Source organism: Phyllostomus discolor, chromosome 12, assembly GCF_004126475.2.
Source record: "Phyllostomus discolor isolate MPI-MPIP mPhyDis1 chromosome 12, mPhyDis1.pri.v3, whole genome shotgun sequence".
Classification (NCBI taxonomy): Eukaryota; Metazoa; Chordata; class Mammalia; order Chiroptera; family Phyllostomidae; genus Phyllostomus; species Phyllostomus discolor.
In genome coordinates, this window is record NC_040914.2 from 45,201,986 (window position 1) to 45,224,961 (window position 22,976).

At 49.6% G+C, this 22,976-nt stretch overlaps 1 protein-coding gene across 2 annotated transcripts in view; it reads right to left on the reverse strand.

Moving 5' to 3' along the window:
- TMEM266 (transmembrane protein 266) overlaps positions 1-19,420 on the reverse strand; it is a 55,040-nt gene extending 35,620 nt beyond the window's left edge. The window contains exons 1-3 of one of the 2 annotated variants that reach the window (XM_028502428.2): positions 19,301-19,420; positions 3,584-3,712; positions 1,128-1,316 (exon numbers count right to left, since the gene is read on the reverse strand). In XM_028502428.2, the coding sequence (XP_028358229.1) occupies positions 1,128-1,316; positions 3,584-3,621 (227 nt within the window). In that variant the 5' untranslated portion in view covers positions 3,622-3,712; positions 19,301-19,420. Of the gene's footprint in view, positions 1-1,127; positions 1,317-3,583; positions 4,180-19,300 lie in introns of those variants that run through there. The other variant, XM_028502426.2, reaches the window with a different exon arrangement.
- Between the last annotated feature and the right edge of the window lie 3,556 nt (positions 19,421-22,976).

Consider the following 22,976-nt stretch of genomic DNA (forward strand, 5'->3'; position numbering starts at 1 on the left):
TGGCGTCCATCCCTCAGCTATCTCACTTCCGCGTGCCTGTCCTTTCCCCCTTTCCCCACAGCGTCCTGCCGAATCTATGCACAGCACTCGGAGAAAATCGTATTTTCAGAGAGAGCCACTGGTTGAAGTTTTTGCAAAAGGTTTATGGTTTCACAACTGTTAGGCAATTTCTCTCAGGAAAGTGGGAGCCCTTTCGGAAAACAAGCACAGGGGATCCAAGCTCTGAAAATTCATCTCGAGCCAACATTTCTCACCAGCTTCTGAAATAACCCAGCAACCCTTCATTTCCGCAGTCAAAGCAGCCAGCGTGTTCCGAAACATTTGCAGGCACCTGAGGAAGACAGTGGCCCAGAAGTGGCTCAAAGCTCCTGGCCCGTGTTTCCTGTCTGTGCCGTGGAGCCGTGGAGGGTGGGGCGAGGGGGACGTCTGACCTGCTGGGTGACCCTAGGACTCTGCTCTGGTCCTCAAACCAGCTCTAACTCAACTGTTCACCTTCGGGAACGATGTTTATAAGACAGACCAGGCTAACGAGATGCTAACTGGGGAACAAAGGCATCCAGACTGACAGACAAGCTCAGGAGGAGGAGGTAGGGGCCACACCTTTGAGTCATCCTATGCAAAGGGGGCAGCAAAGCTCCCGGATGAGTGCTGCTACACCCCAAACAGGCTCAGCACCGCACCTGGAGCAGGGTGCTCTCTGCCGGCCTCTCCCCTGGCGAGCGTTGGCTGACCAAGGACACCAAGGACACCGCAGGTCAGGTCCATCCCTTCTGGACTCTGTGACCTTGGGCAGGTCTCCGATCCCGGTGGGTCCCCTGGTAGATCCCGGCCTCTCTTGTAGCATTGTGCAGAGAGGGGTCGGAGGGGCCACCACGAAGCACGTCAGTCCAGAAATGCTATGATTCTGACGCCCAAGCCAGTGCTACAGAAGAGGCCGGGTCCCGCAATGGCAGGTAAGGCCCAAGCCCACAGCCTTCGCTGAGGCAACAGCGCCTGAGGAGAAGGGGGCCTGGGTGGCCCGACAGACACGTCTGGCCTCTCCCTGCTCAGCATCCCTGACCTCTGTCCCTCCTGATCCCCATGGGAACCCGGGGGGTTATTTATGCGAGAGACGGCCGGGCACCTACCCTTCTCTTTGGTAGTCTTCGTCCAGATTTGACAGCAGCTGCGAGCCCGCGGAGGAGAGGTCGACTGCGGCCAGGGGCAAGTCCCGGTAGGCAAAGTTCACCAGCTGCCCAGGAGCAATGCTCTTGGTCTCCTCGTCCACCTGTTGGGAGATGATCTCCACCTCGGAAATCCCTCCTCCTGGGGCAGGCCTGGCGGTGGAGGGGGAACGGGCAGTCAGCCCCACGGCAACCGCGTCTCATTCCCCGAGGGAAGGAGGGAGGGCGCGTCAGAACGACAAGTCCTCTGCTTGGGTAGGGAGCTCTGAATTCTAACCTTTTTTTTTTTTTTTCCTAACCACTGTTGGAATCTAACCAATAATACTCAGTGGCAGTTACCCAGGAAGGTCAGAGCTAAATCTACCTCCTTCTTGTCTGCTTGAATCATCCAGGTAATTGAGGGAAAAGTGGAATTTTTATTTGAACACCACAGGTTAGCTGCCCAAACTACCCAGATTCAGCAAGTGATTTCCCATGCCCAGTTTTCTTTGCAGCCCTGTCTGCACCTCTGCCTTCCGCGGCCTGTGATGCACAGGACGCACACTCTCGGCACAACGTTTACAAAATGACTTCAGACGGAACGGGCACAGGGTGTGAGGCTTTGGTGTTTCCCAACAACTGAAATAAAGGTGTGGATATTTATGTGGGGGATGCCGGGTTGATGCTCTTCTTTCCTTCCGGACTGCTCATGGAAACTAGGGACCGTGGACTGGACAGAGTTTTCTGATCCAGGGGTACTTCTGCACGGCTGGGGAATTCCGGAGACTAACAATACTTGGCTCTGAGAAGCATGGAACAGGCCACGTCTGCCCTCCCGACTCTGCTGCCCTCCGTCCCCTCCTGCCAGGGCTCCCGGTGGCCCAGCACTACTTCAGGTCAGTGGGTAGCTCAGCAGGAGACGAAGCCTCCTTTCGGGGGAGGCAAGGCCTCACAGTTCATAGCCAACTACTGAGAGAACACCCTGATGAGGGGTAAGAACGGGAGGGTGGACAGTGTTTACTAATGGCTCAGTTCTTCACCCTCCCTTTCCCGCAGCTCCTCCCAAGGAAAGGAAGAGCACACTTCCCGGTCCGTGATGCTCTGTTCAGTCATGTGACTCGTTTTGGTCCACAGGATGTTAGCACACGTGACACAAGCAGAGGCATGAAAAGGCACCTGTGGATTTTTGTGATGATGCTGTTGCCCCTGCGATAGAGCCATCAGAAGGTGACCAGCCTGCCCAGGGGAGGATGAGGGCCCCATGGAGTGGACGCCAGTGTCACCTAGAAAAGCCAACCGCCAGCAGAGCCCACACCTAGGGGTGACCAGCCAGGATGGGCAGAGCTGCCTCGCTGGCCACCCCAGACATGAAGAAACAAGCACTTCCTGCTGCATTCTACTGAGGTTCTGTGGTGGGTTGTCCCACGGCACCGCTGTGGCAATAGTGTGTACCTGCTCCAGGTGACAGCAGCCAGCCCCTAGCTAGGCAGGCTGGGGCAGAGCTGTGGGACAGGAGTGCTATTCTCACCTTGGCATTTTTTTATGTATTTGGTTTTAGGGAGAGAGGAAGGGAGGAAGAGAGAGAGGGAGAGCAACACTGATGTGAGAAACATCGATTGCTTGCCTTTCCTGGCGCCCGACCAGGGACCAAACCCACAACTTGGGCATGTGCCCTGACCAGGAATCAAACCACAGCCTTTTACTTTGTGGGATGACGCCTAACCCCCTGAGCCATGCCGGCCAGGGCTCACCTTGGCATTTTTGCCATTAAGTTACAACCACGAAACAACTGACCAGTTTGCTGGCACTTGGTAAGATTAAGGGGTTGGTACACACGGCCTCTCAGGTTTGAGAACGGAAGGCAATTCTCCCTGAAGAGCTCTGCCCTGGCTTCATAAAGCCTGCTTTCAGAAACCCAGTCATGATGTCTAACTTTCCTCACAATGTCTGTGTTATTAATTCACCTTAAGCACTTCCTAATCTTGTCTTGAGGTTTGCTTTTGAAAGGCTTGCCCGTTTTCTGTGGCCTCCTGCTAAAGAAAGTATGTATAGTGGTTACCTGAATCAGAAGATCCTTGTCTTCTGGGAGGATCTGGTAACAGGTGATTGTTTGTTTGTTTGTTTGTTTAAGAGAAAATAGCCAAATTTAATAACACATCTGTGTGTGAAGCCCACACACAGGAGAGAGTCCGAGACCTCACATGCATGAGAGGGTCAAGCAACAGTTTCGGATTGCAGAATTCCTCTGCTTTTCTGAACTAAAATACGAGATGATGTTAGTGTTATGATGTTAGGCAACTCAGAGAAAAAGCAGATTCCAACAAGTCATTTTGATGTTGTGCTCAAGGACAAAAGCAGCTGGAGAGGGAGCCACTGCCGACCCACAGTTCCAGCTGAGTTCGCACTCAGCACCCACAGGGAGCAGCTCCCGATGCACTTACTGTGGGCTGCTCATGTTGAGAGACGCAGCCAGAGCCATGGGCTTTCCTGGTGTCTCGTGGGGCTCAGCTGTCTTTGAAGCCTGTTGTCAGCATTTCCAAGTCTGAGTTCCACCGGGCGAATGTGGTACCCTAGAAACAAATGAATGAAAGGCATTTATTCCACTCAGATGCCAGGCCAAAGTCCCCCTGAGATCATTGCAAAATGGAAGTCTCTGGTACTTTCTTCCACGAGGCACTTTCCACAGTGATGCCGCACACACTCCTGTGATCGTTTCCAGGGGTTAACGACAGGCAGAACTTCTCTGTCAGAGAGCTGAAGGGACAAGCTCAGAGTGGCATAGTGACCTTTCTGTGTCACACAAAGATGGCAGAAGAGCCAGGTTGGACGGACCCTAGGCCATCTACCTGACCTCTAATCCACAGCTCTTTCCACCACACCTGCCTAAGAAAACCAGGGTAATTTTATATTTCAGCTTTAGGGGCCTCAAATACAAGATTTGCCTCAGAAATCTCATGTTTTCCCACCAATTTCTTTGTCCTGTTTCCATGTCCATCTGGCAATTCGGCCTCTGCGCTCTCCCAGGCTCCCCTCTGCTCCTCTCCGGGACGGGTCTCTCGGTGAGGAGAGGCTCAGGGCCTGGCTCCCCCTCACTGGCCTCCTTACCGTGGTACGTTACATAACCCCTCTGTCCTCAGTTTCAACACCTAAACAATGGGAATAAAAGTAAAACTAACTAAATGAGTTAATGCCTGTAAAGCACTTAGAACAGTGCCTGGCATGTAGTGTCGGCTCTGACTGTAATTATGTTGTAAATTCACATTGCACAGTTTGTTGACTCTGAGGACATTCCAAAGCATTCTGATGGCTGAGTACAAGATTTCCTTTTACAATTTGGTCAACAGAAGATGCTTTTCTAGAAAGCAGCGCTCCCGTACCATCTGGAAGACTCCTGGGAGACTAATAATGTGGCAGAGGAAACAGGTCCGGGTTCTGGGTGATTTTGTACAAGGTATCAATCAGGGAGGTTACTCCAAGGGCTATCCATCCTTCTGTAAGTTGCTTCTGCTGAAAACTGCTTTTCCTACAACGTCCACAGAATAGAACCTGCCTCCCTTCCCAAAGATCTGCTCTCAGAGGGCAGCTGGACTCGAGAGACAAAGGGCAGACTCGCTCCTCCTGCAGAAGGAACAATGTGCCCCAAGCGTGAAAATATCAGGGGACAGGGATAAACCTGCCCACAGGGATGCTCCTTGAAGTCCTGTGAGAAAACTGGGAGCTCAGGTGAAAGGTAACTCGAGGAAATCTTGGGGAAGTCTGAACCTAGAGCAGGTGGAAATACAGGAGATAGAGAGCTTTCTAAAATCGGAAGGGCTGTATACAGGAGACCCCATTTCCACATCAGTTTGTGGGAAACAAGAGCATGGGACCAAGAGGGGGGGATGATGGCAGGGAGACTCGGGGGATGGGTTATCCCCTCACCTAGACAAGAGGGTCTCAACCTCTCCAGTGCTAGGGATTGTGTGTCAATGATAAAGTAAGCGCCATCAAGTTCCCCATTCCACAATACAGAGTTAGTCAGTCTCAATCTTTCTTGTTCTTTTCACAAAGCCCCGTGAGAAGACAGGTCTCGTGGTGGCCTAACCTCAACAGGCAATGAAGCCAGGATCGAGGTCCCAACAAATGGGGCGCCAGGCGAGCAACACCCGCCCTGGAACCGTGTTTTAACACGCTGTATTCCCAAGTGAGCCCTTTAGACACCATGCAAGGAATGAGCTCTGCGGAGGCTACAACATGAAGGGCCTTGCTCTCCTAGACCTTCCAGGCCAGCTGGTCTTGTCTCCAGATTCCAGTCAATGCCATTGGCCCTCCTGGGTCTGAACTTCCCAGCTTCTACTCTAGCACGAGCCCATTCCTTAACATAAACCTCTCTACGAAACACACACGTGTATCCCAGTGCTTCTGTTTCTCTGTAGAAAACTCTGATACGACAGCAAATGTGAAAAGCACTCCTAGGACTGGGCTTGCCCTTTCGCTTCTACATCACCATAGCAACATGCAGGCCCATCACCTCAGCCAGACAGCCAGCCACCCACCCTCCCTCCCCAGGTGTATTTGTGAGGTCTGTCAAGATGAGAAGAGCCACCCAGCTGTGCCCAGACTGACTCGCAGACTCATGAGCTAAATAAAGTTGTTGTTTTGTAAAAATGTATTCTTCTAGAATTTATTAGCACCTTCTATGTTCTAGGAACCATATTAAATATTGATATTATCAAGATAAATGAGACATGGTCACTGCACTCAAACTCGTGGGCTAGTGATAGAGACAGATGCGGAGACAAAAATTAAAATTCAGAGAGGTGAGGATAATGAAGAATTACAGAGGAGTGTTTTGAAAGCTGTAAACTTTCTTATGAATATTGAGTAACTAATGCCTCCTCACTGGCAGACACAATTCCCCCCTGTTCATTCAGCCATCTGTTAAACGAAAAGGTTGGTGTTTATTTTGTTGTTGTTTGTTTTTAGCCCACCAAGGTTTTGGGGTAGTTTGTTATACAGTACTATTGTGGCAATAGATACAGATACATTATAGACAAATGGACACCACAACACATAAAATAATTCAAAGGTCTATTTGCAAAAAGCTACACTTCTCTCCATCCTCCATTTTACCCCTCCACCTCTTGCCTGAGGTCCCTACGTTAATAGGCAGGTGCTGAAATCCATGCTCAGAGCTGTGCAAACACATGCCCACATTCCTAGGGTAGCTTCTGTAGGTCTGTGCTTAACACAATAGAAGCAACTCTGCGATTTTATCACTCGACAATGTATAGCACACATCTTTTTTCTGCTCAATAGACAAAAACTTACATTTTTTCTAATTTCTGAACATACACGCACATATATAGCTTTATGTGCATTGCTAATTATACCATTCATGCTTTCAGTGGCTGCTTTTCCTCTTTGCCTGCTCTGACACATCACCTGCCTCACTGCTGTTGTCCCCAGTGAGGGACCCACTGCACATACACCAACGTTAAACCTGGGCACCCACCCCTTTTCTTGTAGAAGTCCCTCTGCTGAGTTGAGCAGTAAAGCTCAAATTCCATTTTTAATTAACGGCTGTATAATATTCCACAGTTAGGATGCTCTATAGCTTAGTTAACGATTCCCCTGTTGAAGGGCAGTTTTCAGACTTTTTTTTTTTGGCCACTGTGAAAATGCTATGATAACCATCCTTGTTCACATTTCATTCTTGTCAATTCTGTCACCTCAACAACCCAGGATTTCATCCTTTTTTTTCCAAACCCACTGCCATTGCTTAAACACTGGCCTGAAATTTCTCAACTACATTTTCACAATCTCCTCAAGTCAAGTCTCAATCCATCATCCAGCATTCTCCAAACTACCTCCAAAGAGGTCTCAGCATACGCATGATTCACATACAATAAAACACACTCATTGTAAGTGTACAGTTGGATATGTTTGAACAGAACCACCACGCCGATCAAGATATGAAACATTTTCACTGCCCCAGAAAGGTCCCTCATGACTCAGAAGTCAAGCCCCTGATGCCCAGAGGCTGTCCTAACTTCTATTCCCAGAGATTAGCTTCGGCTGCTTTCTAACTATAGATAAATGTAATCTTATCATGTGGATTACGTGTGTCTGGATTCTTAGACTCGTCTAGGAGATTCATCTGGGCATCTGCGTTCATCAGTATTTTTTGCTCCTTTATGTGGCTGAGGAGCACCCGATTATATGGAAATACCACAATTTATTTTTTCTTTCATTTAGGTACACCAGCAGGTGATAGAAAATGGAATTGTTTCCAGTTTGGGCTCTTACAAAAAAGTTGTCACAAACATTTCTGTGTAAGTCTTTTTTGGATATAAATGTTCAATTTTAGGCAGATATCTAGGAGTAGAATTGCCAATTTATAAAATAGGTATATGTTTTGCTTTATCAGATACTTCCAAATAGCTTTTCAGAGTAGCTATAATTCCACCAGCCATGCGTGAGAGTTTCAGTTGCCAAAATAAGTCTTTTTAAAATGCAAATCATATTATTTCCTACTTAAAACCCATTTCTGGCTCTTTCCATACACGTTCAAATTCCACAGGAAATGGGCGTTATCTGTATCCCGGCTTTCCAGCCCCTTCTCCACATTCTCCCTTCACTCCAGTCACCCACCCCACCTCACTCAGCTGGTTCTTTCACAACTTTGCATAAGCCCTCCCCTCTACCAGAATCCCATTTTCTTCCTCATTTGCATAGCAAATGCCTACTCATCGCTTTCAGAAGTATTTGCTGATGACTTCACACCTGCATCCACACCCCTGTAGGCTAGCTGCTGGATTCTGTGCTCTGTTAACACACAGGGTATAACTCCACTATTACACTCTGCTCCGAGTATGAAAGTGTACATGGTTTTCTTCTCCCTACCTGACTGGCTCCTGCAGGACACTTTCTCCCTCCCTTCCTTCCCTCCACCAGAGTCTACTGAGGGTCTTCCACCTGACAGGTCCAACACTGGGACTGTGCACAGAATGACAAGTGAAAACTGTCACAGTCCCTGCATCCACAGAGCTCGGGGCAGAGTGGAAAGATAGTCAAGTAATTACACCCATACATGGAAAATCAGAAACTGAGTCAGTGTTCTGAACAAAGGGACAGAAGGATCTACTGGGATGTAAAAGAGGAATCTGTCCCAAATGGGGGAGCGGCGGGGGCATGAAGGTTTCCCTGAGGAAGCGATGCTTGACCTGGGACCTGAGGGAGACAGAGGAAGTAACTAGATGAAGTGTGTTCCCTCTGTATGGTGGGAGAGATCTCGGGACTGTTGACAACAGCAAAATGAAGCTGGTGAGCTGAGGTCAGAGAGCCTCGTGTGAGGGGCAAGCTGTGGGCAAAGGCCAGAGCAGAACTTGTTAGGGCTGGTCACTCCCTTGCTTGAGGTTGAGAAGCAACACTGATAGTATCATCTCTGCCCATCATCTGTCATGGTACCGAACATGGGGTCATGCGTGACACACTTTTGTTAAATGGATGAATGTTAGAAGTGTTCCAGGAGTGTGAAGCCGAAGGAGAGAGCCTACACGTCTCCTGAGTGGGCTGCAGGGCTGAGAGAAGGGTGTTTCTAAGCAAAGGCACAACTCAAGTTTGTTGATGGAAAACAGCCAACAGAGATTAACAGACAAGTTCTGACATGGGTGGGAAGGGAAGGAGTTAACAATACAAAGATTATTCACTTTATTCCTCAAAGGAATAAAGTCTTCCTTTGAGGTAAGAGAAAAGGGAAACATGGGGAATGCTCATAGGGGTGTCCAACCTTTTGGTGTCTCTGGGCCACACTAGAAGAAGAAGAGTTGTCTTGGGCCCCACATTAAATACACAAACACTAACAAAAAGTGATGAGCAAAAAGAAGTTTAACTAAATGTACTAATTTGTGTTGGGCCACATCCATAGCCACCCTGGGCCATATATGGCCTGCAGGCCTCGGGTTGGACACCCCCGTTCTAGAGAAAAGCACACACTGAGTTTTGGGAGAGGCATTAGTTATTATAGTCAGGTGGATCAGGGGCCAGTTTCCAGAACTAACATGGTGCCATGAGACAGCTACTTGTCATCCATGTGCCGTGGATTCTGCCTTCAATCACAGTGCAACTGGCATAGGGCCCAAAGTTTTCACAAAGTTTTTTCAAAGTATAATATTTTAGGCCCAATTCACAGGTACTTTACAGTTTACAGAACTTGGGTAGGGAGGTTAAGAGCACAGTCAGCGAGTGGCTGACCTGGAATTGGAACCCACATCCACCTGACTCTACTTCTAGGAGCCAAAGCAACTTGGGTTCCCTTGTCACTGTTTCAGATGTTTTGTTCCAGTACAGTGGGGCCATCCATGAGCCTGGGCACAGTGCCAGGTGATCCGGGCAGAAGGGAGTGGGCATAATTTGTGGAACGGGTCCTCGGATGAGTCTCGTGTGAGTGAATGAGGAGTAAGAAGGTGGTTTGGGAACCTAGAATGGGATACTCTGGCACAGAACACATCATCCTCTGATTGAGATGGGAAGGATCAGAAAGAAACCAACACAGGAGTACATCACAGGTTAACCTAATCCAAGATGAGGTCGGTGGCTTATCCAGTTAGCAGCGTGGCAGGAGAGTGCTATGTCCCAACTGTGGGGGACTGCCTTCCTGTGACCAAGAGGGCAATGACTTGGAAAGTAACTAGAGTGATTATGGGGGAGCAGCCCCTAGGAGAGAAGCCTACTGCAAAAGGAGAAAAGGAGCCCTTGAAATATCACCAGTGTCCATGGGAAGCTACAAAGCTGGGAGGGCCCTGGGCCAGGAGACAGGTGGCCACACCAGCAGAGAGCAGCAGGGGCTGTGGGAACCAGCCCCATCTGCAGAGAGCAGTCCTGTGGGGTGAGCTCAATTGGAGGCGGCAAGAGTCCCAGTGGGCAGGTGGTTGTTCCTAGTCTGGAATGGTGCCTGTGGGGATCTTACCAGAAGCATCACTGTGTATCACTGCAGCCACCAGCTAGTATGTCCCTCAATTATATTCTGTATGTTTCTTACAGCCCTTGCACTTACAACCCAGGGCCTGAGTAGTCTGTGCTGTGATGGACTCATGCAATCAACACAATCCCAGGCTCTTAAGCCTGAGCATATTTCTGACTTAAGGAGACACAGTGGGTTGAACACTGTCTGCCCAAGTTCACTTGAAACCTCAGAACCTGACTCTATGTAGAAATAGGCCTTTGTATCTAGTTACAATGAGGTCATCCTGGACCGGGATGGGCCCTGAATCCAACAGCAGTGTCCTTATAAGAGGCAGAGAGAAAAAGACCCCATGAAGACAGAGACAGAGGCTGGAGTGATGCCACCACAAGGCAAGGAACACCCGGGTCCACCAGAGAAGCAGGGAGTATTCTCCCCCAGAGCCTGTACAGGGAGTGTGGCCCTGCAGCCGCCTTGATCTGACACCTCTGGCCTCCAGAACTGCGAGAGGACAAATTTCTGTTTTGTTTTGTTTTTTAACTACCCAGTTTCTGGTACTTGGCTACAGAAGCCCCAGGAAACTTGCACAGGAGCTGAGTTCCTTCTCCCTGAACTGGCACCTTAGGAGATTTTCAGCCCTTGAGTGCCAAGAAATGTAAGTGCAAAAAAAAAAAAAAAGTACCTGCGGAATAAATACGCCCCCCTCCACCAGATTTTAAACTGAGGGGGAAGCATGGTGCCCCCTGAGGCAGCATGGAGGGATCAATGACAACATGAGGTAGAAGGCTGCTCACCAAGAAGGATCACTGTGTGGTTTCAGCTTGATGAATTTACTAAGTGTCAGGATGTGGCCTCTCCTTCCCTCACTCTCAAGGTTGAGTCAACCTCAGCATGATTAGCTAAATCATGTTAATCAAGCTCACAAGAAGTAAAAATTAGGCCACAAATGTATATTCATCAGTATGTGTGTGACAAAGAGAAAAAGCAGCTCTTCCAGTATCCGAAATGCCCACATTCGATACCAGGGCCCAGACTCTGCACACTGGGGGGCTGGGGGAAGCGGGGTGGGGGTGATCCGTGACATAAGTTAAATGGAGTCAAAGCAAAGAGTCAGGGCCCCATCCAGCAAGCAAAGAGGAGGGGACACCATCCCAGCCACAAAGCAGCCCAGCGACCTTCCCTGCACCACAGCTCTCTATCTCCAGCACCACAAGTCCAGACTGGCTGGCCTGAGCAGAATAGAATGCTTGTTTTAAGGCATTTAATTTATCCCATTAGGTGTCGGGATAATTTGTTATGCAGCAGTAGTAACCATGACATCACAATTGAGAAATGTGAGCCTGACTGGGGTAGTAAAAGGAGGAAGCAAAAGCAAAACAAACTTACACGTAGTATGGTGATAGTATTCAGTTACGTATAAAATCTGGAGGAAAGAAAACATATGTGTCACTAGCTATGGTCCCCAAACCACCCACTGAATGTCATCAATGTCAATGAACTCATATCCACAGAAACTGAGCAAGAGGCCTTTAATCTACATGTAGGAGCACTAAGGTTTTCAACAGCACTGAGGCGCAGTTAAAAATGCAGATGCTGCCTGTCTGACACAGGCCAATCACACACACCACAGAAGAACAAGCTGTTGCAAAAACACTGCATATCTTTATCTACAACATGCCACTTGATAACACTGTATCTTTTGATACAGACAGAGCTACAGTGCTGCCTACAGTGTCTAATTAAGGGTTTCAGATGTACTAAGGTTTTCTCCTGCCAAATGCCATTCATCTATGCTTGACTTTTCTAACCGCTATCACCAAGTATGATTTGTAAAGCAAGTTCCCCGTGTGAATTATTTTGTCCTCCTCGCTTAAGGCACTGCATACATAGCTCAGAGTACAGAAGTTACGTTGGGACCCCTAAACCACAAAGCCCATCCCATCCTTTAGCAGGAAAGAATGCCAGGCCCAGAAGAGTGAAGCCACTTGTCAGGAGTTACACTCTTAGTCTGTGGAATAGCTGGGTCTGGGCTCCAGGAATCCTGACGCCTTAGTGTGATGCTTCTTTTCAAAACCTGGAATGTTGTCTTTGGAAAAGGAGAGTAACAAGCGATAGTATGAATATGCTTACAACCAGAAATAGCATTATTTCTCTCTAACCTTAGTCCTCGAACTGACTCCATAACTTTCTGGTTACTCACATTTTCAAGCACTACCTTGTTTCAGTAATTAAGACTAATTTGAAGGTTTTTTTTTTTTTTTAAATTCACCTGTTCTAAATCAAGCCTCCAGTCTTACATTCAGATCAAAGCTTATGCTACTGTAACAGACTGGGTGATTTCAACAAGAGATATTTATTTCTCACAGTTCTGGAGACCAGAAGTCCAAGATCTGGGTGCCAGCATGGTTGGGTTTTGGGGAGACCTCTCTTTCTGGCTTGCAGACAGCTACCTTCTCACTGTGGTGGAGAGAAAAATAAATCGTTCTCTCTTCCTCTTCTTATAAGACCATAGTCCTATCAGATTAAGACCCCATTCTTATGACCTCATTTAACCTTAATTACCTGCTATAGACCCTATCACCTCATACAGCCACGTTAGGAGGTAGGGCTTCAATGTTATGTATTTGGTGGAGGGCGAGGGTCATAAATCAGTCCACAGACCTGGACATGATCTTTGGCACTCCTTCCACCTGTTAGCAAGATCAGGAGCATTGAAGATGCTCACAATTGTCTGTGGAATAAGTAAATCTACCTTGTCCCCATGATCCCAGAACCTATAGAAGGCTTATTTCTAAACTGTTGTGTAGTGAACACCTTCGGGGTCCTCTGTGTATGCTTTCCCCTTCTGAAGGCAATTAACAAGCCAAAGGAGACTTATGGCCAAAGCAGGTCTTTCCCAAGGCTGGAGCCTTGGTGTTTTTCAGAAAGTGCAGCATGTTATTTTTAGTCGACTGAAACACTACTGCATTTAGGAAGAACAAAGACTGTCAGTTGGAAGTGGGTTTTAAATCACAAATCTCCAGATCAATTTTCTAACAGCCATGATGATTCCTGAGCAACTGTGGCCCTTTACCAAAGGGCGGAGTACCTGTCACTCCTACTTCGCCCTGAAGCACCTGGCAGTGCGTCTCAGAGCAGCGCTGTCATCCCAAGCAACCTCTGGTGGGCACAGCTGGTCAAATATAATTCCCTCCAATGGCAACCGACAAAGATTTCTCCAGAAATGTTATTTTTTGGAATAACACACTTATTGTCAAAGGCACTATAAAAGCATTTTGGGTTCTTAAAAACAATTTCAGCAAAAATACTCCAAGGATGATCATAACAGCCCCAGAATGTGTTGCTGCATTCAGACTTGAGACCTTCAGGAGTAAGACGGTCTGAATTTCTGTGACTATTCAATCTATATACATCTCCTTGTTTCTTATGCAATCTATAACTGATTATAGACACTAATGTTTTTTTTTTAAAACAGTAAGCAGCCCCTCCTTTGATCTTCACTCAATGTCAACGTCCTCTTCACTGGGTAGCAAAGGGAAAGAAGGCAGGACTAGAACCTGGTGGCTCAGGACCAGGCCTGTGACAAGGCCTGAGGAGTTAAAAAATTTCGTACTTACATCCTCAGAGCTCATCTTACTTGGAGAAATGTCATGAGAACAGGACAAAAAAAGCTTTAAACACTTTATAAAATCCTAACAGCTTCATAGGTTGGTAGGATTTCACACTCCTTTTTAAAAGCATTAAATTACTCCCTGTGCTCCCATTTTTCAAATGATTTCTAAACATCCCTCCTCATTCCAAAAATTATTCTAAGGTGGTTAACTCTCCCTGTGGGGCTGACTTAATTTTCCCATCTAAACCTTACATGGTCTTTAGGACTGACTGATCAATACCTCAGAGGAAAAAGATTTTGACAGAGGCAAGAAAAACTACATTTGACAGCTTAAAGATACAAGTTAAATTCCTACTACATGTAAAGTATAGTGTTAAATACTATGGAGGAGGATACTTTTTTAAGTGTAAATCACAGCTAGCATCCTTAAGTAATTTATAGTCTTTCTGATCGAGGCAGGCTGAGTGCTATGTGAGGATGTCTTATCACAGGTCCGTGCTCAGCCTCTCCTCAGCACTCTCCCGACTCTGCCAGGATGGAGGGGCAGGGCAGGAAGAGGTGACAGTGGGGACTGCATGGACAAAGGCTTGGAAGTGGGCACACATGGGGAAGGGCCATGGCAGTAAGTAAAATAATTGGGGGTCAAAGTTAGGGTTTTTAGCCTCCAAAGGTATCTAAGTAGAAATTATCAAAATGATAAAAGGCGGCATTTACTGAGGGCTCACTCTTGACCAGGCACACTCATTTAATCCGCTTCCTAACAGGGCAATGATGTAGCCACTCTTCTTTCCATTTTACTAATGAGGAAACAGAAGTGCAGCAGTGTTAAATTACTCAGTCACCCGGTTAGCAAGTGCTAGAGCAGGGATTCCAAACCTGGAAAAAGCCCACACTCAAACTCTTCTGCCTCCTGCCCTCTCACCTCTCTCCACAGAACAGGAAGGATGCAAACAGAGAGGCCAGATGCCGTAGGAAGGAGCTGTGACAGGGAGCGTTCCAAGGAGTACGAGTCAATAGGGTCAGATGTTGCTGAGCCTTCAGGAATGAAATCTGAGAAGCAGCTGTGGATTTGGGTGTGGGCAATCACAGGTGACCTTTATGAGGGGTGGGAGCAGGGGTTCCTTGAAGGACATCCGGGAGGCAGTGACAGCAGGTAGAGCCAAGGGCAGGAACTGAGAGTGAAAGGACAGGGAGAGATGGGGAATTTGTAAGCGTTCCTTCTGAGAGTATGTCCCAAAGCTATGGAAGACTTTCTTTATTCTAGGGATTACAATGTTTTTCCCTGTTCTTTTGTTTCAAAGAACAAAACTAACACATTTTAGTAATCATGTTGAAAATGAGAATTAGCAAGTGTTATAGAATTTTAAAAAAACACAGCATCAAATTTAGGTAAAATACAAAGATCTATTTTAAGAGAAACCATTATAAGAAAGGTTGCTTGGCCTTGCACAGTGATTGGCTGGAGAAAATGGCAGTTCTGAAACTCGGGTGGGAGGCTGATGAAATAGGATGAAATAACTCACTTTGGACTTGTTTTCTGAGACAAGAGAGCAGCCAAAAGTATGTGATATGACTTGAGACTGAAACCCAGAGAACAGCTGCCCAGTCACAGCCTGGACTTCCAAATACCCAGGCTGCAAAGGGCAAAAATACTGATTAAAATTCTCTGTTTTAATGAGCTGTGTATAAGCCCCTGTCCTAGCTACTGAGTCATTTTTATTACAAATCAAAAGCAGTTTTAGGGAGGCTGCATTTTTTTGTGGGTTTTTTTTTGTTGTTGTTTTAGAGTGACACTCTCCTGGTGGATAATTCAGATTGCCTAGAGCAGTACCTAAGCCACCGAAAAGAGAGAAGGGGGAGAAGGGGGCCTTCCCATGGCTGACAGGCAGTTTCGGGGGGACTTCATCCCATAACCATTAACTCCCTCCAGCATCCAGGTGTTAAATTCTAAAGCATTGTATGAGTTCCCCAAACGGCCATCCTTTGCTGCAGCTCAAGAACTCCAAGTAGCAGCTGTATGAAAGGAGTGGAGTACAGGACAGCCTGGGCCAAAAGCATCTCAGGCCGTGATGCTGCTGGTATGTGCTCAGGTACTGAACTCTTACACCCAGGCTTACAACAGGGAAGACATCAACAGGTATTTAATGTCCAAAAAGGCAACAGGCTGATGCTGGGTTGCAGTGATTAACCTGCCTGTGTGACTGCCCATGGATTCCTTTTCCTTTCTAGAGACTTGGCCCACTGGGAAAATCGATGGCATTTTTGGAAGTCTTCAAAACATTCTGCACTCCAACAGAGGGAAACCCACAAGTCTCCTCTCCACAGCAGGCCATTGCCCCAAAACCGTCTGCTGTCTTGTCACACACCCCATCTCTGAGTGGACTTTCTTTTCATCTTTAAAGGGACTGACTCTACCTGGGAGGTTCCTCTCTCCATAGTGCCCATTCAAGGTAAGACAAGGTCTCTGTGGATTCTTCTCTACTTTCCTTGCTGTTCCCCCAAACACACCTAGAGAGCCTTTGCATTTTAGACTTTTGTTGACTCACCGTGGGGACCTGTAAGACTAACAAAAACAAACAGGGTGGGGGGACTGGAAAGATTTAAGGATGCCACAGTGACTTGTCCATAGCACCAGGGTTTGGGGAGGGAACACAACAGACAAAATCCCTGTGCCCTGGAGTGCTCATTCCCGGGCTGTGGGTGGATGATAAACATAACTAACTTATACAGCGTGCTAGGAGGGGCTACGGATGAAAGCAAAGCAGGGAAGAGGGATGGGAATGCCTGGTGGGGAATCATGTAGTTTTAAAGGAGTGGTCAGAATTTGAGCAAAACCAAAAGGGGGTGATGCTGCAAACCAGAGCATTCCAGGAAAGGGAACCACTAGTGCTAAGGCCCTGAGTCAGGGGGAACAGCAAGGAGGCCAGTGTGGATGGGCAGAGGCAGCGTAGGATGGGAGGCCAGAGGACCACAGGGCAGAACACTCCTCACTGTGCAGTTAGAAGGAAAAAGAGTAGAGTCTGAATTACAATGACCTGGACTTGAGTATCAGCTCTGTCCTTCCATCATGTCCCTCAGGCTCCCCTTTCCTCAGCTTAAAACAGCTGACCACAAGGGGTGACAGCAAAAGGCTACAGGACTTACAGAATGTGAGAACTACCTATCACAGGACACAGCTCAGTCTGCGTCCTTACCCACCGCACACTAGTTCCCTTCCCCCAACCCTGGTTACACAGCTCCCCTCATCTGGTTCCCACTGGCCGAATAAAAGGTAACTAGAAGTATGCCATTCAAGAGCCTCCAAGAGGGCCAAGGTCCATTACCAAGTGCAAGACAAGAAACTGCAAACCAGTGTGTAACTATGCATATTGTTGGCAAACAGTAATATTTTAGTATCCACATTCACAACCTGGAGGACTCCACACGAAACCATTACTGTGGATGATGCTGGGGAGTGAGATTACCAGATTCTAACTACTGACCTTCCATCTTCTATATTTATGTGATATTTGAACATTTTACAAATGAGTGCATGTTCCATTTGCCACCATAAATCTCAGCCTAGGCTCCTGTTCATGCAGAAGTGATTTCCTAACTGAATCCCATATCAGAACCCGGCAGCTTCCCTTACACTCTGCACCCAAGGCACCTGGTGTGATCTAACTTTAGACACCCCCACATCTTCTCTATGGGGAAACAGTGCAAACAGGGCAAAAGGGAGCTCTAGGGGTCTCGGATGAGACCTGGACCGCAGGTGAGGGTCCTACAGTGGGTGTCACTGGTGGACTCCAACCCTTTTCAGTTTGGCAAGGACCTGGGTTAACTCGTGGGTTGTGAACCAACTTCTAAATAAGATTAAAACCTTTGCTATGGCTGCCACCAAGAAGAGAAAAACAGATGAATGGAAATCAAAAGTATTTCATGTAATAATAATAAATAATGCACTTGCAAAAAAAGTTTAAATGTACACCTATAGTGAAAAGCACAAATTCCAAGAGTTTCGAATGCGCAACTGCTGCAACTAGAGAGCCAGACTGGATGAGGGTCCAGGGGTGAGCACCCTATGGATTACGACGACGTACGACATGCGGATTCCTAGGGCAGCAGCGGTCCCCTGGGACTGGCGGTGAGACCCGACCCCGGTGTGCGGGGCGGGCAAGGGGACTGCGGTAGGGTTCACTAACGAAAAGCAGGAGTGATTTGTTCTACCTGACGCGTATACATTTTTAGAGACTTAAATCCGAAGGGAAACTCCGCTTTGAACTTCCCTGTTTGTTTGGGGGAGTTCAGTGGAAGTCGTCTTGGACTCCGGCTCTCTCAGACTCTGCGCCGCCTCAGACAGCTCCACAAGCACCCACCGTATTTAAACGACGGTGTCTCGCAGTCAGAGCCCAGCCACCAAGGTCGGCGCGGCTCCGATGAGGTGGAACACCCAACGCTGCGTGCTGATGCATAAGCTCGACGTTAATGGGAGCGCAGACGGCGCGGCGGCCGCGGGGTCAACGGCGCCCCCCGCGCTCCCCGACACCCCCAGCACTCGGGGGCGCCGGAGTCTGCCTGCCTGCCCTGACCCTGACCCTGACGGTGACCTTGGGCAGGCCCGCGAACCTCCCCGGGGCTCGGCGTCTTCCCCGCGAAGGTCGCAGGGCGGGTGCGAGGGCTCCGGGAGACGGAGCACAGACGGCTCCCGCCTCAGTGTGGGGCGCACGCGGGCGGTCACACCGAGTGCGGTCCTCGTGGGGACGTGCGGCCACCGTCCCGCTGCCACACACATCCCCACGCCCCGTGGTACCGTCCTCCACGGGCGCCTCCAGCGGCTCCCGTTCCTCTCACCACCGCGTTTCGGGGAAACACAAAGAGAAGCAGCGACACCCAGCCGGCCAGCGGGGCCGGGGCTGGAGGCCAGCTGAGGAGCCAGGGGAACGGGGAACGCGCACCCCGAGAGAAACTCGGCCCACAGCGCGTGCGGTTCCGCCCGTGTGGACTGCGGTCTGTGGCCCCCTCAGCCCGTCCCGGTCGCCGCAGCGGCTCGGCGGCGCTGAGGGAGACGCGAGGGGCGGCGCGGGCCCGGCGCGGGACGGCGACACCTGGGGGCTGGCCTCCAACAGGTGGCAGCTCCGCGCCCCGGGCGTCGGCGCGCCCGCCCCCCGGGGGGGGCCACGTCCCCGCAGCCCGTCCCGCGGCGCGGCGCCCGAGGAGCCACCGCGACGGGGCGAGCCGCCCCCCGGGTGCGCTCCCCTCCTCCGCCCGCCGAGGCCGGAGCGCGCCCGCCGGCCCTGCAGGGGTCTCCGCAGCCTCGGGCCGCAGGGACACGCAAGCCGGCCGGCGGAGGCCGAGGGCGCGCGTCAGGCGGCGCGGCCGGACCCGAGCCCCAGCCCTGAGGGCTGCGGAAACGAGCAGGGACGCGGGGCGGCGGGCAGGTCCGCGGCCCGAGCCGAGTCCCCGGCGGCCGCACGCACCCGGCCCGCGGGATGAAGGTCAGCAGTCACCCCGGCCCCTCAGCCCCGCAGCCCCGGCCCGGCGTGAGGAGACCGCACGACCCCCGGGCCCGCGGCCCAGCGCGAGGAGGAGGCCCGGCGCGCTCTCTGAGGGGACACGTACCTGCCGCCGGACTCCGCTCGCTCGGCTCTGCAGCGGCGGCCACCCGCTCGCGCCCCGGGTTCTCCTCAGCGCCTCGCGCCGCCGGCTCTGCCGGGCCCGCGCCTGCGCCGTCGCGCCTGCGCGCTGGCCCCGCGGCCCCCGCGCGCCCCCGCCCCTGGCGCCCGGCCTCCGCGCGCGCCCCCGCCCACCGCCCGCTGCCCGCCGCCCGCCGCCCGCCGCGCAGCTGAGGCACGGTCCAGAAGCCCGTGGCCCCCGGGCGGGACGGGGCGGGGACTGGGCGGCCGCGGGTGCCCAGGAGCGCCGGCTTCGCGGCGTGGGCGAGAGCCGCCGGGCGGACGGCGCAGGGGCGCGGGTGGGCGCAACAAGTGCGAGGCCCTGGACGTGGGACCAGCGACACGGGGTGCGGGGTTGGGGGGGGGCGCTGGCTCCGGCGCGGCGTCCTGAGGTCTCTGAGGCCCGGGTGCGGGATACCTGTCAGCAGTTCCTTTCCGTGACCGCCCTCAAGGAGCCTTTTTAGACACTTCGTCCAGGAGTCGTCCCCACGCCACCCCCACGAGCAGCGACCCGGCGTGCGTGCCTCCGCCTGACGCGCAGGGCGGTCTTCGGGAGAGCACGCGGGGCTCGCGGCCCCCGGACTCCGCGCACGTGCGCTCCGGAGGTTGCCTCGGGGCTCGGGGCTCGTGGGAGCTCCGTGATTTGTGCTCACCATCAGTTCAACCTGAATGAACATGGCCAAAAAAGAAAAAAAGGTTGCCATTTTCCTGTGGGCTCCTGACACTGACATTTTTGTTAGAATACTCAAAAAGTTGGGAACACGGAGTCGTCGCGTTCTCATAGGTCCTCGAAAGCAGGTTTTTATTAGTTTGGGGGTTCCATTGTTTATTGGGGGGTGTTTTGTTGTTTTTTAGTTAGGTCCATTTGGCCTTCCAGGAATGTCTGTGTCATTCGGGCCTCCTCCTCCTCCCACCTCAGCGTTTCTACCTAGAAGACAGAAATTGTGGGTGGAAAGACGTCAAAAGTCGGGCCCCGACCATCCTTTCTCAGACACAGGCGTATCTCGGCAGGGAGTGTCTCACTTTCGCCCGCTGGGAAATAAGTAAGCCTTCCTCACGCCCTCCCTCCCTTTCAATGTTTCTTGCCCAGATCTGGTGGTGGAATTTCAGAGGGAAAAACGCCCTTGGTGGTGATATTTGTAGAAGCTACATGGGTTTACCAGAGGAATTTTCTTCTACGTTTTCTACAAGGAAGAAACGTGAACTGGAGAAAGTGGGGGGGGGGCGGGCCCAAGAAAACTTGGGAGGTTGGATGGCGTCGGGGGAGGGGGGCTAGTTTTCGGACAGGTGGTGGCAATATTTCAACTACACTTGAAAAAGCGTGAGGAGGAAAAAAACAACAACAAAACCCTCTTGGCATCACTTGCCCAAACTGCCACCCCATTTCCCCCCATCTAATAGGACTTTAAAGATTTTCTTAAAACCTTTGAAAGCTCCCAGTTAGAATGCCAGTTAAACGAGTGGGACAAGCGTTTTGAACCTTGCAAACAGAGGACTTGTAACACCACTTCGGAACACCTGGGATCTTTGTAGTCTAGTACAATTTTTTCATTCATGTGCGATGCTATTAAAGGAGCTTTTTTTCTCTAATAGCTGTCTATAAAGGCCTTCTACAGAGAAGAGTGTGGAAATTACATGCTAACATCTTTTATATGTGTATTTTAAGTGCTTAAAAAAAATCTGACTTCATCAGAAACGTAGGTGCAACCATTTTCTGTGGTAACTAACGGTGAAATCAAAAATCCCCAACCCTGCAGGTCAGCTCGGTGCTGCCCCCTGGCCGTGTCCTAGTTCACCGCCGTATCCCAACTTAACTCTTCCCTCTCTTTGACCACTCCTTGCGAGTGTGGGAAACCCAAGATGACAAGACACCGGCCTACTTTCTCCCAGCTGGTCCTGCTCTTATTTTCAAATACCCTAAAGCCTATCACATCCAGATGAGGATCAATTAGCCCTCGAGGCAGATCAGCTTTGTAGGGGTGTCCAACCTTTTGGCTTCTCTGGGCCACACATTAAATACATTGTGACACATTATCACAGATAAAGAATTTCATAATGTTTTAAGTAAATTTACGAGTTTGTGTTGGGCCGCATTCATAGCCATCCTGGGCTGCATGTGGCCCGAGGGCCGCAGGTTGGATCCCCTTGATAGAGGAACTCTGAAGATCTGGGGCCGGCTTCTTGTTCGTTTTGAAAGAATTACTTGGAGACACCTGTGAAAATCAGGTTCCGGCGCCTCACCTTCAGCCATGAAAATCTTATCTACAGGAGAGTGTCCTGCCATTTTTATTTTTAACTGTGCCAGGTGATTCGTATCAATAGCAGCGAGAAATACCGGAGGTGTAAGTAGAACAGGCTGTGGGTGACTAATGAGAGGGCATTTTGTAGGACACAGGGGCTATAAAGCGGGAGTGAAAGAAATTAACTGTGGATTTAAGTTTTGTGTGTTATATTCTTGCTAGATACACCTGCTTCTGATGTGTCTGCAATTAGCATATCCCACACCAAAATGCCTTTTGAGGTAAGTCCAATTTTCTTTTAGTTTAAAAAACCTGTGTTTTGCCCTGGCTGCTGTGGCTCAGTGGATTGAGTGCCGGCAGGCGAACCCAAGGGTCGATGGTTCATACTCCCAGTCAGGGCACATGCTGGGTTGTGCGCCAGGTCCCCAGTAGGGGGTGCGCGACAGGCAGCTGATCAATGTATATCTCTCACACATGGATGTTCCTCTCCTTTCTCCCTCCTTTCCCCTCTCTAAAAGTAAATAAAATCTTTAAATGTTTGGCATAATCTAGATAATTACATGATGAAGAACCTTATACTGCACTGACACAATATTCTAGTTTTAGTCAATATTTTAAAATTATTTATTTTAAAACTCAGCTTTCCTTAACGCATATATTATAGCTTTGCCAGTTTGCAGGTAGCTATAATGCCATCAACATTAGTCATGTTCAGTGATTATATTCATTTCAAATTCATCTTGGTGTTCTACTGTAACTATTACCTTCTTTTAGTTTTATAAGTCCTTCAAACCATTATTTACGTAAATGCTATGTGGTTTGTCAGAAGTCCTTTTTTTAAGAAACCCTGTGGAACACTCGTCTATTAGCTCCGTGTTAACATTTATTTTTCCCACAAAGTTACACAACACTCTTGAATTAGTCAGACATGCAAAGGGAAATAAAGTCTAAAAATGCGATCTATTTCATAAATTTTAAAATTGGATAGTAAAGTGAGAGGACAGCTTAGTACACTTCCTTTTCTAGATAAAACTCAGCTCTATTTGCAACTCTGAACATGTGGACTGAACGGGGCGGGTCCTTTGGCTGAGGTGTGCAAAGAGGTCCTGACCTCTTTGCACACCTCAGTCTTCGTCTCAGCCTCGCCCACACTGCACACTGCAGCCCAATAAATCAGATTTTTGACCTGTTGTAAACGGCAAGGCAGTAGCAGTATTCAAAACCTTTGAAATGATGCATATCCCCCCAAAAATGTTTGTATAAATGTAAGTTCTCATTAAGGTAAGACCTGTTTGGGAAAAGAAATTCGTACAAGGAGCCAATGATTGATTATTCTCTCCCTCCCACCCCCATCCTATCCTGCCCCCCTCCTCCCCCTTACTT